General features: G+C 32.5%; 2 protein-coding genes across 2 annotated transcripts; both read right to left on the reverse strand.

The window, feature by feature from the left end:
* Window positions 1-644: 644 nt before the first annotated feature.
* Window positions 645-4,429, reverse strand: LOC105786930 (uncharacterized). Its single transcript, XM_012613398.2, has 3 exons — window positions 3,998-4,429; window positions 1,622-3,185; window positions 645-1,123 (listed from the first exon to the last, which is right to left on the reverse strand). The coding sequence occupies exons 1-3, from the start codon at window positions 4,412-4,414 to the stop codon at window positions 879-881; spliced, it is 2,226 nt and encodes a 741-aa protein (XP_012468852.1). The 5' UTR covers window positions 4,415-4,429; the 3' UTR covers window positions 645-878.
* Window positions 4,430-7,437: 3,008 nt separating this feature from the next.
* LOC128042392 (uncharacterized) lies at window positions 7,438-8,058 on the reverse strand. The gene is made up of 2 exons (XM_052633311.1): window positions 7,968-8,058; window positions 7,438-7,821 (listed from the first exon to the last, which is right to left on the reverse strand). The coding sequence occupies exons 1-2, from the start codon at window positions 8,044-8,046 to the stop codon at window positions 7,487-7,489; spliced, it is 414 nt and encodes a 137-aa protein (XP_052489271.1). The 5' UTR covers window positions 8,047-8,058; the 3' UTR covers window positions 7,438-7,486.
* Between the last annotated feature and the right edge of the window lie 10,216 nt (window positions 8,059-18,274).

Below are 18,274 nucleotides of genomic sequence, written 5' to 3' on the forward strand. Positions count from 1 at the left end.
CTTGCCTGACGCTACATTCCTTTGCTATGACAACTAATGATTGGATCCGTCTATCAGGCGAGTTACTGGCCAGGGAGGGCCGTCATGAGGGATCCATGCAAGGGGTTTCATCTTGACTGCTCAGAAATCTCGGCAAGGCTTAACAAAATTTAAAAATTCATGTTCATATCGAGTTCAAGTTGCTTCTCTTGTAAATAGTGTGCAAAATTACCTAGTAAGAAACCCTTTTTTGAACCCTAAGGAATCATTCCTTCAGGTAACGTCAAAGGTGCTAATCTGAAGTGGTTGGTTTGATTGTTGTAAAACATGCTACTTGGCCCATTTATGAGTACACCATTAATAGGACGAGCTCTGTTTTGCTTGACTTGACTTGCAATGTAGACAAAGTAAAAACTCAGCAAATGACAATACTAAATGCCTAAATGGTAATTCATCAACCATTCTACTAATGGTGCCGGTTTATTCATTGGTGCTACCACCAGATCTCTGGCATTCCAACGATGCCAAGATTTGACTCAAAGCAAAATGTGCTCCAAAATTTATCGAGTTAAGCCAAAATCATTGCCAATCATTCATGTCACCAGTAACTACATTCAGCGATCAATGGTCAATGTCAACTGACAGTAAAAACTAGGGAAACATAATGGTAATAATGAAGCACAAATTCATTGTACTCTGAATACATACTTTCAAATACAGTGTTCTTTGAAACCATTTAGTCATAAATTAGATTCCAATAACAACTCACATTTGTCGTACATAAGAACAACTGACGGGTTGACAAGAGAAAAATCGGCTTTTGATTGGATGTGGGAAGAGAATAAACAACATATTCCCTTACAGATTTATAATTAAATTTTGGTTAGGTAGTGATAACCTTATGATGACCTAGCCAGACCTTTCTCAACCATAATGGAGCTAACAACATTCTTTACGAAGACATAAAAACATTCTCGACAAGAATTCGGCATCAAAGTAGATTTATGTTGCAGGTTAATATCATTGCTATGGCTACATACCGGACTCGGAAAAGAGTGGATACTGGATTTTGAGTGCTGGAAACCATATGCTGCCAAGATTGTATGGGTGGCAAGCCTAGCAATCTCCTTGAATATAACGACTCCTGCAGACACACGGTGTAAATACATTTCATAAATCGAAAAACAGCCAAGACACACAAAGTGTTTAAAGGCAAAACTGAAATGCAACTACACACACGTAAACCCAAACAAAAATCGAAAAATGGCGTTTTAGGTAAGTCTTCAAATTGTTTATGTAAACTCCTTTCACCTTTTCATTTTGTTTATGCTTCGATCTTGTTGAGGTGATAACATTATGCTATAATTTTCCTTAACGCATAACATCCAAGTTTTGTTGGCATGCTAGCCTACTCAAAGGATTTTCTACAAACTTAATAGTGCAAGCCCTTTGGCATTTTAATATGGATAAAAAAAGCTGAAAACTTGGTGGATAATAAAATGTTTCTGGATCACCCGAGTTCAGCATTGCTTTCATCAAAAATATTATTTCATGAATACAATAAATACCAACTACTCTGATGAAGAATTAAGAAGTGTTCTTAAGATGTTTGTTAGAAGAAAACATTTAGATAATGTAGTACCTAATCGTTTGTCTTGGCTTAGGAGCTTTAGATTGAGTTTAACAAGGGCCTGGATCTCACTTTTGGCATTATCATCTTTTCTATCCTTGCTTTTAGAACAACTCTTCTTCAACCTTGTTCTCGCCTCCGGTATATCTAACTTATTTACACCTGCCTCCAAGTTGGAATCCAAAGAACGCCCTGGATTGAGTTTAGCAAGGGCCTGAATCTCACTTTTGATATTATCATCTTTTCTATCCTTGCTTTTGGAACAACTCTTCTCCAACCTCGTTCTCCCCTCCAGTATATCTAACTTATTTACACCTGCCTCCAAGTTGGAATCTAAAAAATCCATAGATCCTCTTAGCACTGAACCAAACAAACTAGTTGAACAAGATCCACCCTCCGTGTTTGCCGTTGATGATGATTCTCGACATCTACTTTGTGCAATTTTCACAAATGGCCCCAGGTCATTTACACGAGAGCAACTGTTTTCAATTTGGACATTTGCAGATGATGAAGGTTGAAAAAAATGAAGTGAATGAGAAGAAGGAACTCTCTCACTGGGTTGTGTATTTATAACCACCCTCTTTTGCTTTTCCAACTCAGGAGATTTGCACTTTTCCTTTTCCCTCTTGTGACAATGATACCCATACTGCTTCTGTTTTCCCATTCTTTCCTCATTCCTAGTTTCATTTTGCTGAATTTTCAATATATGATGACTTGAACTTCTGATTGCCTCTTTTGAAGCACTTCCAAGGCAAGGGAGTTTTGTTGAGTTCCGGTTAAGACTATTAGTTGTCTTACAATTCTTTTGCATTGACTTTGCAATATTCATCATTTTCCATGCCTTATCAATATCATACAAATCTTCCTTAGGCTGAATAGAACTGTCTCGAGAAGTTGATTGTTGACTTGTTGAAATGGACGGTTGTGATTCACTTGATCCAGGATTACATACTGCAGCAACCTTACCTTTCCCACAACTTCCACCACCAGATTCAGCCATACGAGAAGAGAAACTTAATGATCTATTTTGCAGTGCACGCCAATTTTCACGAAGAACCTGTATACGGCTTTGTACATTGCGACAACGACGCAATGTTCTTGCACCTGATTCAGTCGATTTACCCACAGTATTCCTACTAGGACGACTCACTTCATCTGCCCCACTGCTTTCACATCCAGGGATGATACTAGGTGGTGAATGATTAGAACATGAAGACACACTTGCATTATGACCTTCAAGTGGTGTGATATTTGAATCTCTAACTATATCGAAAATTGAAACATCTTCCTCAGATGGTAATTGTACATTATAGTTAGCAGCGATCATATGATTGTCAGTTTCAGTGTCAACATCAGTTTTCTCATGTTCGGACCTAGAAAGAGCACAATCATGACAAAACCAGTCACCATCAGGTACAGTCGCACCCAAGCCAACACAGTATGTATGAGCAGCAGAGTCACAGAGATCACAAAGCAGTAGAAGACTTTCGTCGGTCATACCATGGCACATGCTACATTTAACTTCTGAATAGGGATCAGAAAGCCCAGATGTTGCATTTCCAGAGAGATGGTAAACCTGAAAATGTTACAAATATCAGAATTCGTGGACTAAATGAATTTCCCTTCTTTTAATTGACAGATAGTTAACAAACCCAAATCCAATGCCTAACTAAGAATAGGCTAAGCTTGGGAGCTGACCTTTTTGCACTACACCTCATGCCAGGGCAAATAAACCATAACTTGACCGGAGGATACACCTAACAATTCTATTTTGCTTCGACTCTTCATTTTCCTTCAAACACCTATGTCCTAAGTATATCTGGACATAGATATAGGGATATTATGACCCACCAAGGACCCTCTATGAAAATCTTTAAAAAAAATTTGAGCATACTAATGCTGGACACTTGTATCCAAGTCCGAATAACATAGCAATGCATTCCAATTCCCAGGTATCTAGTTGCTTAACATGTAGATATAATACAGCATATGTTATTAGAAAAAAAAAAAAGCTTATGTGTTGAGAACTGATTAAAAGACAGTGTGGAAATAGAGATATAATTATATATGTTCAAAGTATCCATAACCTCTGAGGATCCCCAAATTCATGGAAAAACTGAGAATAATTTGAACAAATTCGTATAAAACCGAAACTCCAGTTCTGAGTAATATAGGCAATTAGACTATCTCAAAATTAATTAAGCCAATCAGTACCAGGGTGATTCCACCATGACCCCAAGGATAAGGCTATGAAACTTTGAGATCCCAAATTCATACACAATATTAAATTTCTAAGAACATTAATCTTGGATGTCAAATTAGCAGAGCAAGCAAAATTAAACTAAAAAAATGACGCAATTAATAATGATAACGAAAAGGAAACGTGACCTGATCTCGTTGAGGGATGTTAACGAGGCGTTGGGAAGCAAAGACACCTTCCTTGGGCGGTCTATGAATGACGGTGAACCTGCGTTTGCACATAGGGCAACGGGACTCCACCTTAGCCCATTCCATGATACAAACGAAACAGAAGAAGTGATCGCAGCTGTTGATTTTGCCCCTGACTGCTCTTCGTCCACCGTCCGATAAGCATATCCCGCATATCTCCGGATCTGAATCATCATCGTCCGCTGCTTGTTGTTGTCGTTGTTGTTCTGGTTGATGATGATTACCGGGTTCGTCTTCGATGATTGATTTGGATGAGGTTTTGAGACGTTTGTTTGGGGAAGGAGATGGGAACTCGGTTGTTGAGTCACCCGCCATTTTTTTTATTGACTCAGGCGTTGGTTCCTCGAGTTCACCCATGAATGAAAGAAATCCTACCTATACTGAGTTCCAAAACTTAATGGGTCACCTTTTTTTTGGTTCAAAGCCCATTAGTTTTCCTTTGTATTTTGCGTCATTAGTGTTTTTCTAACGGATATTTATTTAATTTGGATTTGTTTAATTTTCAAAACAAGTTATATGTATCAAAAATATTAAACTCAGAAAAATAAGTTTGAATAATAAAATTAATTTAATTTAAAAATAAATTGAGTTTAGATTCCTATAATTAAGCTTCATGTTTATATATTATAATAAAATTAAATATATAATATTATAATATAAATATTAAAAAATTTAAGTTGTTTGTATATAAAAATTTTAAGGATTACATAAAGAAATAGCATATATATATTTGATAAATATATATTTATATAAAACATTAAAATTAATATGAATGAATTTAATTACAAATAAAGGTGAACTTAAATAAAAATTAAAGTACATATTTCGGATTAAATCAAATTAGACTTGAGCAATTATGTATATGATGTTGATGCCATATATTGTGCTTCAACTCACTTGACTCGTGGACTTCTACATTATATTCATAAACATGTTATGGAAACATATTCAATATGAATATAGATATTTTAGGCAAAATGAAGTTGGACATAACAATTTGGTTTAAGAAATGTAATATTAATTTTAGTAACAAAATTATGTTAACATAAGATTACGGGTGGAATATTGGTTATATTATTACATTACATTGTTTGATTTGTTTAGTTGGAATGCAAAATTTGATATGCTTAATTGACCCAATATAAGGTTATTTAGAAGCACAATTTATTAAATTGTCTTTATTATAGAATTTTTTAATAAATTTAATTCCTTAAATATTTTTAGTCTCAAATTTGGTAATTGTGCTAAATTATGACAATTTTTTTATTACAATTTATGTGTTGATAAGTAAATTATGATGTTGGAATAAATTTATAAATAAATTATTTGGATAAATATAATAATTATAAATTTAAATAAAGATTTCTATTGTTTCACCATTAAGAATAAGATTTATTTTTACTTTTAATTAGACTTGAATTTTAATTTGGAAAAAAGGAAATTGATTAAAATGATAAAACAAATGGTAAATATGTCCAAATTTTTATATAAGGTGTGTAATCTTAGATAACAATATCTCGATGTTGATGATATCTTTATTCCTTAAATTTATTTGAGAATGTGAGATTATGAGATAATTGGACTATTCTGAATTTAATTAAGGTAATTTTAATCCATAGTTAATAATGTTGCCAATTAAGTGGTGGAATCGATGAGTTCAATTCCCGTGATTTCTCAATCATGCCATTGGCAAATATATGTGAGTTTTAAGTTGATTGGCATAAGGTCCAGGGTTTGATTCTTGTGTTTGTAAAATCTGGCTATTTTACCAAATTAACCCCAAAAAATTAAATATTTACAAGAATGACCTAACTTTAAAAACAATGACAAGAATTACCTAAAATCTACGGTGTCAGGTGGTGCCAACACCCCGATGACCAGCACCAAAGTCCACCATCGTGTAATCATTATTTTGTGATTGACTTGGGGATAAAAATTTATTTTTTTGGTGTCGGCACTGCCATGGCTAGTACCCGTATGTATTTTTTAAGTACTTTTTAAAAAATAGGGGTATCTCCCAGTTCAAAAAAATATTTTTTAATAGGTGCCGCTGTGTAGGTGGCAAAAAAAATTTGAAAACTTTTTTGCTGTGTTTTTTGGTGCTGGCACCAGTTCATATCTTAAAAAAAAAGTTTGTCAGTGTTGGTGCCGACGTTCTTGTTGCCGGCACCTGTGTGATTTAAAAAAAAAATTGCTAGCGTTTTCTCAAGTGTTTTTGACTTTCTCTTTTATTTATCTTTTAGTTTCCTCTTATGTTTTCTTCTCTTCCTCATCTTTTCTTCATTTTTTCAAGTGTTTTTGGCTTTTTCTTAAAAATGGTCATCGATTTCGACAACCAGAGCATGTCGGCAAGTTTTTTTTTCAAAAATCACACTAGTGCCGGCAACAAGAATGCCGACACCAACACTGGCAAACTTTTTTTTTAAATATGAACCGGTGTTGGCACCAAAAAGTATTGTAAAAAAAATTGAAATTTTTTTCCAATGCTGGCCATCTACACACCAGCATCTATTAAAAAATATATTTTTTGAACTGGGAAATGCCTGTATTTTTTAAAAAGCACTTGAAAAAATACATATGGATGTCGGCTATGGCAGTGTCGATACCAAAAAAATTAGTTTTTTTTATCTCCGAGTCAATCACAAAGTAATGATTACACGATGATGGACTTTGGTGCCGACCATCAGGATGCCGGCACCGCCCGACATTGTAGATTTCAAGTCATTCTTGTCATTGTTTTTTAAGTTGGGTCATTCTTATAAATATTTAATTTTTTGAGATTAGTTTGATAAAAAAGTTGTAAAACCCTTCTCCTTTTCCCCATTGTAATGTAATTGTAGCAGTTATCATACCGAAATTTTAAAACCGTTAATCGAATTGAAATTTTTTAAATAAATTATTAACGGGCCAAAATAATTTCGATTAATTCAGGTAATTAATTGAATTAGCTAAAATTTTTGCATTTTTTGTTTAAATAAATTTAAAACATGAAAAAAAATTTATTGCAATGTTCACCAAGGTATAATCTGCCCTATCTAACAATCTCATCCAAAACCAGAAATCATTTGGTCATCCAACCGACAAAATACTAATGAAGCATGCATTACCAACATTGAAATATTGAATTCAACTAACACAAACCCAGTATTCTCAAGTTAGCCTTAATGGAGAAATATATATATATATATATATATATATATATATAAATGAAAGAATGATGCATATCAACTTTTTTGTTGCAATTGCATTACAAAGTAGGTTCTAATGAAATTCTTTTAAACATATTCAATTTCTATTGCATACATATACAAATAGTATGTTTGTATTTTCTAGAATTCCCTATCAGAAACAACAAAAATAAAAACCCAGCAGAAGCAAAATTGGATGGCTTAACCCCAAAAATAAATAATAAACAGTTTCATTTTACTCTCAGTTATTCTTAGGGGGATGGGATTTTGGGACATGATAATCAGCATTCAAAGCTGTAAAACCAGTCATTTTGGTCTTCCCATGGCGACGACGACGACGACGACGATTATGATGATGATGATGATTTGTATTTCTCGATTTACGATTTACGTTCAAAATTGCTTCCTCTGATGATGTATGGTTAATAAAGTGATGATTTGAACCTGAAATATTTGCACCTTCTTCCACTCTCACTTTCTTTAACTTCATTAACTTTACCTTGCCTGAGTTGGCCAGGTTTTCTGCTGCCGATTCAACACCACTTCCATGATCTGCAGCCACTGTTGTTTCCATAACTGAGGAAAAAAAGTTGAACAAATTAACATTAACTAAGCTTATAGCTTATTCAAAAGAAGTTAACATGAATATTCTAACATTACCAAAAAAATAAAAAGAAAAAAGAAAAGCTTGAGAGATCAATAAGGAATATGAATGTATATACCATGGCGATGTGCAGTTGAGTTTCCTATAAGAACCAAAACAAACACAAGTGCAAAGCTAAAACCCCTTATGGACACCATTACTGCTTTGCTTTCAATTCTTTGAAAGGGGAAGAAGGTGTTTATAAAAGTTTTGAATATCCAGGTCAAAGCTAGGGTTCTATCTCCAAAGCTCACTTTTTTTTCCTTTGATAAAACCAAAGTACTAATATTTTACTTTGGGGGAAACTCAAAGTTGAAAAATGGGTACTAATTATTATTATTATTTTCTTTCTTTCTAGTTTTGCTAGAAAGTAGAAATCATGTTAGGGTAAAAAGAAAAGGTAATGATGGCGTGCTTGTCCGCCGCCATGCATGCAACGAGGAGAGAGAGCTTGTTTGGTGGCCAAGCTTTGGCAAACACAAAAACCAAAGGGCCATTCAAATTTTTAACTACTTTGGAACGATCTGGTCCCCATATATGTATGTGTGTATATATATATTTATAACATGAATTTAAGCTTTGTCTTGGGGCTTTTGTTTGAATCAATATGAATATGATAGGCTGTAAAGATAAATATTATACTAAAAATGAAATACAAGATTCTCATGGTGCGCAATGGAGGGATATGGATGATCCTGGCTTACAGCTATATCGATACATATAGTTTAAGAGCTGCACACACACAACTATATATATAAAGTTGAATGAGTTGATTAAATGCAAAGCGTTTCACCATGCCAATCGTACATTTATAAGTGCAACTCATCATAAAATATACGATGAAGCAATATAATTATGGATTCTCTTTGTCTCTTGTGTTTTGGGTATATTTAAGGGTTATCTCTTTGTCTTGTAATACCACTTAATTAACAATACAAGAAGTATGCGTGACAATATGGTCTGTCAGGTGGCAAGGCTGTTATAGGTATGTTGTCGTATAATGTACTATGTGATCCAGCTTTGACATTCTTATTGTTGAGATTGAATGAGGATGTTAGGCTTTAATGGTCCTCACAGAAGGTTCATAGCAAGTTATTTTTAAGATAGTTCAGGTAGAATTCACGGAGGATCATCAACGAACCTTTTTGGGCAGAGGGTCATTATGGAGGGTTGCTCGTGAGCTATTCCCAGCAGAGGATTATTTGCAGGTCACCTCATGTTCTACCATGTGTCCTTGCCGAAGTAGTGGTATAACAATTTTTTTTTGAGAGTTTGTATTCAATGCATGGGTAGTGTATGAATTTATGCACGGATAAAAAAATTACATCTTATTATTACATTAAAACCCTTAAAAATCAATATAGAAAATTAATTTTTAATAGATAGGATAAATCTCAAAATTGTACATGAGCTTTCACTCAATGTGCGATATTATACACTATGTTCTATTTTCTACAATTTTACATAAAAAATTTAATTTGATTCAATTTTCACAAACCATCAACACCATTAATGATATAGCAACATTTTTATGTTTACATATTGGATACACAAATAATTATACTTACCAAATATAAAAATAGATTGATATATTTATTTATTGAAATATATACAATTGAATCAAAATAAAAACTTTATGTATAATTGTATACATTTGAATCACAATCAAGGTTTCATGTGTAAAATTGTACATTGAATCAAAATCTATGCATGGTTTTAATATTTATCCGTAAGAGGTACTATCAAATAATTCATTGTTAGTATATAAATATCTAACATTAAATATTAATTTTTCATCCAAATCCAATGTTACTCAGGTAAAAGTATAATGGAGGCCCCTGTACTATGAGTTAAATTGCATTTTACCCCATTTATTCAAAAAATGGGCAAATTTGTCCCTCTATGCTAGATCAAAGGGCAAATTGGTCCTTTCTGTGAAAAATTTCATCAATTTCTAATGTTAAAAGCTAACGTGGAAAACGAAATAACCAGATAATTATGTCACGTGCTTAGAACTTTAACCAAGCAAATGTGTGGCCTTAGACTCGATTTTTCTCCAACGAGCCTAAGTCAACCTTCGATCCTCGTTCAGGAGAGGCTTTGGCACACTTAGCCTAGACAAGTAATGGAAAAGGGAACTTAGATTAGCACAAGAGAAGAATGCAAGAGTTGGGAGAATGTGGAAATGTCTCTATTACTCAAATAAGCTAGCTTGGATACTTAGATTAGAACAAAAGAATAATGCAAAAGTTAAGAGAATGTGAAAGTATCTCTATTACTCAAATAAGCTATCTTGGATACAAAAGAGGAAGGGGAGCCTCTCTTTTTATAAGCAAGCTCATTTCAATCTAGCAGTTACAATTAATCCTAATGGACGATCAAGATCTAATTATAGAACCTTCCCACCTAAATCATTAAGTGCTATAAGATGGTGGAATATTCTAGAACTTTTGAAACATTCTATATGGTTCTACATGGATTCAGTCATTTCTTCAGACTTCTAGAGTCTTTCGGGGTACTCCGAGAACCTAGTGGTTCGATTCGCTCATGTTTGGTTGGTTTCAGGTTTGATGAGCCTTTGCTCACTTGCGGGGCGTGACATTCTCCCCCACTCGATCTAGCAACGCCTTCACTGTTAGGGGAGTGGCACTTTCGATTCTTCGATCGACGCCTTCTTCTTGAGTGATTCCTTCGGGGCCTCTGTGCCAAGTCTTCTACCTTTGGATTTGATTGACCATCGCTACTTGGAAACTATCACTCTCAGCTCCTTTACTTCCATGTTGCTGGCACTCTCTCCACTTCTTGCGTTGCACCTTTGCATAAGTGGGGTCGAACTTCTTCTCACTCAGTTTCACATTCTCTATCGGTGCTCAGCTAACCTCCACCTTGAAACACCTATGAATGGAACCTAAACTTAACACTCATGGCTCCACGTCATACGCATCCTTCATCACTTGAATGTCGCCAAGCTTATTTACTTGTGGCTTTTGGTCACTTTCACTACCTTTGGTTTCAAACTCTTCTAAGGTCTTCACGATCGTAGATAGTTTGGCCTTGGTGGGACAATCTTGCACCCTATGAGACCCTCACATAAGAAGCAACTAAGTGGTTTTCTCTTGCCCACCTCTTTCAAGGTTGTCTCGAGTTACCCTCTATCTCATCGAAGCTTAGCTCACCTTACTCCTCATCTAAGAAATGGTCGTTATCGGCTTCCCTACTCTTTTCATTGCCACGACTCTTAGGAATTTTGTTCATTACTTGGGATACTCGACTAGGGACTTCGCTATCGCCATGGCTCGCGTAAGGTCTTAAACATCCCTATGTTGAAGCTCCAGCTTTGCCCATAGCTTGAGTCTATCTAGGAAGTTGAATAGGGCCTCACTCTCACTCATATCTGATATCTAAAGCATCCACTTGAAAAACTTGCGCATATAGTCCCGCACTGTCCCGCATTGGGTAAGCCATCTTAACTTCAACTGAGCCTCCTTGTTGGCATACTTAGGTAGAATTACAGCTTAAACTCCCTCCAGAAGGCCTCCCAAGTATAAACACTCTCGCCTTCATGTTTTGATTCGTCGCTCCTACAACACCACCAAAGCAAGGCAACATCAATTAAGTACATTAAAGCAATGCTTACCTTAAAGGCACTTTCCTCGATCCTAATAGTCATTATCACCATCACAATTGATACGAATGAGTGTAGATGAACGCGGAAGCGGATCGTAAGTTTGTTCAAGTTGTATATTTGACTTAGGGCTCTAGGCGTTTGGAAAGAAACTTGAGTTTTGACACAACCTAAACACAATCAAAGTCAAGTCAAACAAAACAAATAAAATAAACAACTAAGATAAGTAAATAGAATAATAAATTAAAGATTGTAACAATAAAGAAGAAAATAAAGAATATAGATGGAAAAGATAGAACGTGATATGTAGAAGTCCTAAGAAGCCGTGGAAACACGAAGAATCCACAACCCCCTTCAAGCGGCTCTAATTTTCCCTCCAAGATAGAAAACTAGGTAAGAAAAAATTTGAAGATGACCCCCACAATCTGAAAAGATTGTTAAAACTCTTCTAAAAAAAATTAAGAGAAATTCTTGAAAAGAAAAACTCAAAGAGAATTTATTAACTCAAAAGAGAAATTGAATAATAATGAATTAATTGATTTGTGTACAATGCAAAAGCCTATATATAGGCTAGCTAAATATATCTAAATAAAACTCTTAAGTATATTAGAACTCTAATTTAATCTAAACAATAAGTAGTTTTAAACTAATCTTTCTTGTTAACATAAAACTCCTAAATAACTTAAAATACTTAATAATTATAAAAATTTGGAATAAAATAATAATAAAATAATAAGGTCTGATAAATACAATATTAAGTTCATTTATAATAAAAATTAAGTTTAGAACCTGAACCCAATATGAAATGCCTAAGCTTGTGGGATTGATTAGGGTCCTTCAAGTGAAACACTTAAACTTGTTAACATTTTCCATATGGACTTGCCATCATAGATTGAGAGTTAGGCCCACGAACAAAATTAATCCATTCGAATTCATCATCGCTTCAAAATCCATCATCTTGAAGCTTCAACTATTTTTCTCAAATTTTTTTGTGATAAAATCTTGAACGAATAAGTTGAGGTTTAACTTTAGCTGCTTGGATTTAGATCTCGTGATTGGGCCTTGAGGGAAACTAAACTCGTCTCCATTATGACCTTTGAATTAGACCGAGCTACTCTTATCAACGGTGCTAGAAACGTAAGCTTCAATACCACTTATCACGTGCTTAGAACTTTAGCCAAGCAAACGTGCGGCCTTCGACTCGATTTTCTACCAATGAGCCTAAGTCAAACTTTTTATCTTCGCTTAGAAGAGGTTTTGACAAACTTAGCCTAGACAAGCAATGAAAAAGGGAACTTAAATTAGCATAAGAGAAGAATGCAAGAGTTAGGAAGAATGCGAAAGTATCTCTATTACTCAAATAAGCTAGCTTGGATAAAAATGATGGAGGGGAAATTTTCTTATATAGACAAAACCCCTTTAGATCTAATGATTACAATTAATCCTAATGGATGGTCAAGATCTAATTCTAGAACCTTCCTACATAACTCATTAAATGTTGTACAATGGTAGACAGTTCTAGAACTTCCCTTCTTCGGATTTCTAGTGTAACACCCCTTACCTGAGACCATTTCCTGAGTCGAGTATGAGGTGTTACTTGACTTAACTTAAAAGTTCGGGGCATAAAAATTTACTTTTAAAAGTTATTTTACTGTTCATAATAAGGCTGTCCACCTGCACAGTAGTCATTAAATTAATTATAACTCAAGCTACGAAACTCAAAATTTAGATCCGTAAAATTTCCTTGAAACTAGACTCATATATCTTTTTACGATAAATTTTTCAAAATTTTTGGTTCAACCAATTAATACATTTTATTAGTTAAAGTATCCCTTGTTTCACTGATTGACTATCCTGACCTCTCGTCACTAAAATTCAATTATCTCATTGTACAAACTTCATATGGTGCTTCCACTTATTTCTACTTAAAATAGACTCATTAAAGAATCTATAAATATAAATTATAACTCATAATTCCTTCTGTACAATTTTAATGAATTTCTAAATTCAAAATAGGGACTTCAAAACCATTCTTACCCTATATCACTAAAATTCAAATATCTAAAATATATAACTCTTTTGCTTACTCTATTTCTTTCATGTGAAAGTAGACTCATTCAGATTTAATTTCATATCTCACTCAGCTTCTAATTCAATTTCCACCATTTTTGGTTATTTTTCAAAGTTACGACAATGCTGCTATCCAAAAACTGTTCCATTGCAATTTTATTATATTTTTAAAAAAAAAATCAATATAACCCATTTATAATTATTTAACCTTCCTTGCAAATTTCAAATTACAATCAATTTCAGTATTTCAACTAATTCATTTAAATACTAATAAAGTTCAACCAATCAACCATTCCAAGCTAAAACATGTATATTTCAATGTCTAACACAACCATCACATTCAGATTTACTTTGCATTCTTAATCATTCATACTATTACTTTTTACTTCAATTCCCTATACATGCCATATAAATCAAAAAGTTGTTTAACAAAATCTATCGGAGTAAATCTGGATAGTGTGATTCTTGATGTAGATCCGATCCTCCGAACGTATATATATATGTCAATCTACAAGAAACAATAAACACACACAAGTAAGCTTATAGAAAGCTTAGTAAGTTCATAGGCATTTAAGATAAATCTTACCGAACTAATCATAATAATTCACACCTTATTATTCACTAACACTTCCTGCCATACACAATATCCAACTGGTAAAATCATTTAATTGAGCTCAATTTCAACAACTACGGTAAATCTACCACTTGAATATGAGTCTATGTAACACTTACCGACTTTATCAAATTAGTGAACGTCTTACGGAATTGAGTACTTCATTTCCTCGATGCCATGGTCCAACTATGGTCTTTCACATAATCACATAACACATACCGATGCCATAGCCCAGCTATGGTCTTACACGGAATCACTTATCATTTATCTCTTGTCACTGATCAGATAAGTGTAGCTAAAGCTACCACTTATCACTTATCACTTGTCACTGATCAGATAAGTGTAGCTAAGCTACCACTTATCACTTATCACTTATCACTTGTCACTTGTCATTGATTAGATAAGTGTAGCTAAAGCTACCACTTATCACTGATCAGAAGTACTCAAATTCGACGTTCCGCTCAATTTGATCATTTATTCGATTTTTGCATTATTATTTTATTTTCAATCCATCAACAAATATATATCATCATACACTATATAAGTCATGAAATTAACATTTAATCATTAAATTTCAGCCATATGAACTTACCTGACTACTTTGGAAAAGTTGCGGAAGTTTAGTGACTAATCGATAATTTTCTCCTTTCCTCGTTTATCTTTGGGTTCTTGATCTAAAATACAAATTTATTCATTCATCAGCATCTAATTCAATTCTAATTTATTTCACAAGTTATACCCCTTTAATTTTCTAAATTACACTTTTACCCTAAACTTTACAGTTTTTACAATTTGGTTCCTACTCAATTAACCCTTAATTGATCTAATTTTCTCAATTAACACCTTGTAAAACTATTTTATACTACTATATAGCCTTTTATATTCAAAATGCAACACCAAACCCTAATTCCAAACTTTTTCACAATTAGGTCCCTTAAAATCAATTTCTATCAAAATTACTTAATAAAATCATCATATAATAAAATTAAAGCTATAATTCCATGTTCATTCATCATAAAAATTCAGCATTAATCAATGGTAACTCTCAAAATCAGCCATGAAATCAAAACTAATGAAACAATTAGTTAGAACTAATTGTAAAAGTATCAAAATCACAAAAGTTAGAAGAAATAATCAATAATTAAACTTACATGAGTCAAATATATGAAAAAACAGCTTGTTTCATACCTCCTATGGCGTTTTTGCTGATAAATTGTGAAGAAATCTCTAGATTTTTCACTTTTGTCTTTGTTTTATATATTTAATTTGTAAAGTTTCTAATTTTGCCCTTGTTTCTCCTTACCTTCTTGCTGATTTTTATTGCCCAACCCTCCAGCCCATATAATTTGGGCCTAATTGCCTTTTAAATCCCTCCTCATTAGTCACTTAAGCTATTTAATCACAATTTAACAAATTTTACACTATTTTCAATTTAGTCCTTTTTAGTTAATTGACTATCCAAACGTTAAAATTTTCTAACTAAACTTTAATACCAACTCAATGACACTCTATAAATATTTATAAAAATATTTATAGCTCGATTTATGGGTTTGAGGTTTCGTTACATCATGTCTGATTCTAATTATTTTAATATTTATTCCTAGTATACTATTCACTATTTCAAAACTTTTCCTAACTTCACATTTAACTTATACTCACTAAATTAATAATATTTTCTACTTATTTGTTAGATTTAATGATCTCGAATCACCATTCCGACACCGCTGAAAATTCAGGCTATTACATCTAGAGTCTTCTGGGGAACTTCGAGAACCTTGTGGCTTGATTTGCTCATGTTTGCTTGATTCCTTGCTTTATGAGGCATTGCTCACTCATGGAGGTGACAATTATATGTGGTGTGCCACGTGTACCTCATTTTAATGTACAAGGACCAATGTTTAACAGTAGAAATTGATGAATTTTTTAACAGAATGACCAATTTGTTCTTTAATCTAGCATATAGGGACAAATGTGCTCATTTTTTTAAGTAAAGAAGGAAAAATACAATTCAACTTTTAATACAAAAACCTCTATGATACTTTTACGGATTAATAGTAAAACAGAAAAAAAAAAAAAGGTGAAAGCGTATCATTTTAGATTTATGAGAAGATATTAGTGTATTTTCAGTTAATATATACATATGTATATGGTTATAATATATTCATTACTATAGTACGGTCTAGTTGCAAACTTTATTATTTCTTCCATTTCATTAATTTAAATAACCCTAGGTAATGTAGCTATCTCAAAATACGTGAAAGTGTGGATGGAGGCACTATTAACCTACCTGTCTCATGATTAACAGCAATTAGTGTTGGATTTTTTTTACACTATATACTTATTTTATGCACTTGGTGGTTAACATGTATAGAACACGAGGGTATGCCCCCTCAATTTTTTATACTTCTTTTTGGAATGTGTCCATTATCTTTTTAACATTTTTATTTCTTATTTTCATCTTAAAATTATGATACTATAAAATTTAAAATAAATTTATATTTGATTAAAAGTATCATAAAGGCTCATGTATTAGGAGTTGAATTGCATTTTATCCCCTCTTCTTAAAAATTTGGCAAATTAGTCCATAAACATTAGATCGAAGAGCAAAGTAGTCATTTTGTAAAATTTTTATCCATTTTTACTGTTAAAAGTTGATCATTATACATCAACATGAGGTGCACGTATCACACCATATAACTATCAAGTTATTCTGTCTTCTATGTCAATTTTTAACAGCACAAATGAATGAATTTTTTAACAAAAAAATGATCAATTTGTTTTTTGATTTAACGTATGGAAACTAATTTACACACTTTTCAGCAAGAGAATAAAACATAATCTGATTTCTAATACTAGAGTATCCATGATACTTTTACAGATATTACAATGTGAATGAAAACGTTATGTAATAAAATATTATAAAAATCAATATAAATAATAAATGGAGTTGGTTTAAATACTGTTTTTTTACTTAGGGTTTAAATATTGTTATGTATATTTTATTTTCTATAAAAATATATATAAGATGATAAAATATTTTTAAAATAATACAATTTAATTTGTAAAATAAGAATCTATTCATTATTACTCAATTGAGTTAATGTTCGGTTAATTCAGAAAACTAAACACAGTAAAAATTTTAATATTAATAAAGATATAGAAAATATTATTTTAATTTCATAAAAAAAAGTTAATAAAGGATTAATAATTTGAAACGAGGAGAGCAATATTTTATTATGAAGCGGGTGTGCCTTATTGATCATTAGGTCAACTTAGCCGGTTTCTTTAGTCAAAAACATTTTCATTTTTATTCTTTTCACTTGCATCGGAAGCTGAATAACAAGGTGCGTGGGACTGGTCGGCCATGCCATGTGCTAAAAAACGTCCTTAGAAATTCCGATTTTTAATTTAGCTAATTTATTTAATTATTCTTAAAATTAATATTTAATAAATTTGACTTTGAATATATTATTAAGAAATAATTTTATGTAATTAATGAAATTTTGATATTGTTAACAAAAGTTGAAGCTTGTGCTTTGAAAGTGCAAACGAATGAATGAGTATATAATATTTGTTGTTTTATAAAGTATAGATTATAATAGGGGTGAGCATTCGATCGCAATCGAATCGAATCGAATCGAAAATTTTCGAGTTAATCGAGTTTTCGAATCTCATTTTATCATTCTAACTTTATTTGAAGTTTTCTCGAATCGAGTCGAGTGAGATGGAATTCGAATCGAATCGAATCGAATATATTTGTTCGAGTTAAATTTTAAAAAATAATTTTGGGTCCTTGTAACCATTGTCACCCATCGTAATAAAATTTGTCCACCTTAATCAATTTTTTATTAACTTTCATCACTTCATAATTTATTTATTAATTTTTTTATATATTGGTTAGCTTCTTTGCTTGCTTAGTTGTTTCAATTATCTTGATTCTTGTCACTATATATTTTAGAATTAAAAATATATTAAATGTAAAAATATGATTTTTTAATAAAAGTTATTTTAAAAATAAAATGTGAAATTGATACCAATATAAAATTTTAACACGAATATTTTATGGCATAATTAATAA

This window comes from Gossypium raimondii, chromosome 7, assembly GCF_025698545.1.
Source record: "Gossypium raimondii isolate GPD5lz chromosome 7, ASM2569854v1, whole genome shotgun sequence".
NCBI lineage: Eukaryota > Viridiplantae > Streptophyta > Magnoliopsida > Malvales > Malvaceae > Gossypium > Gossypium raimondii.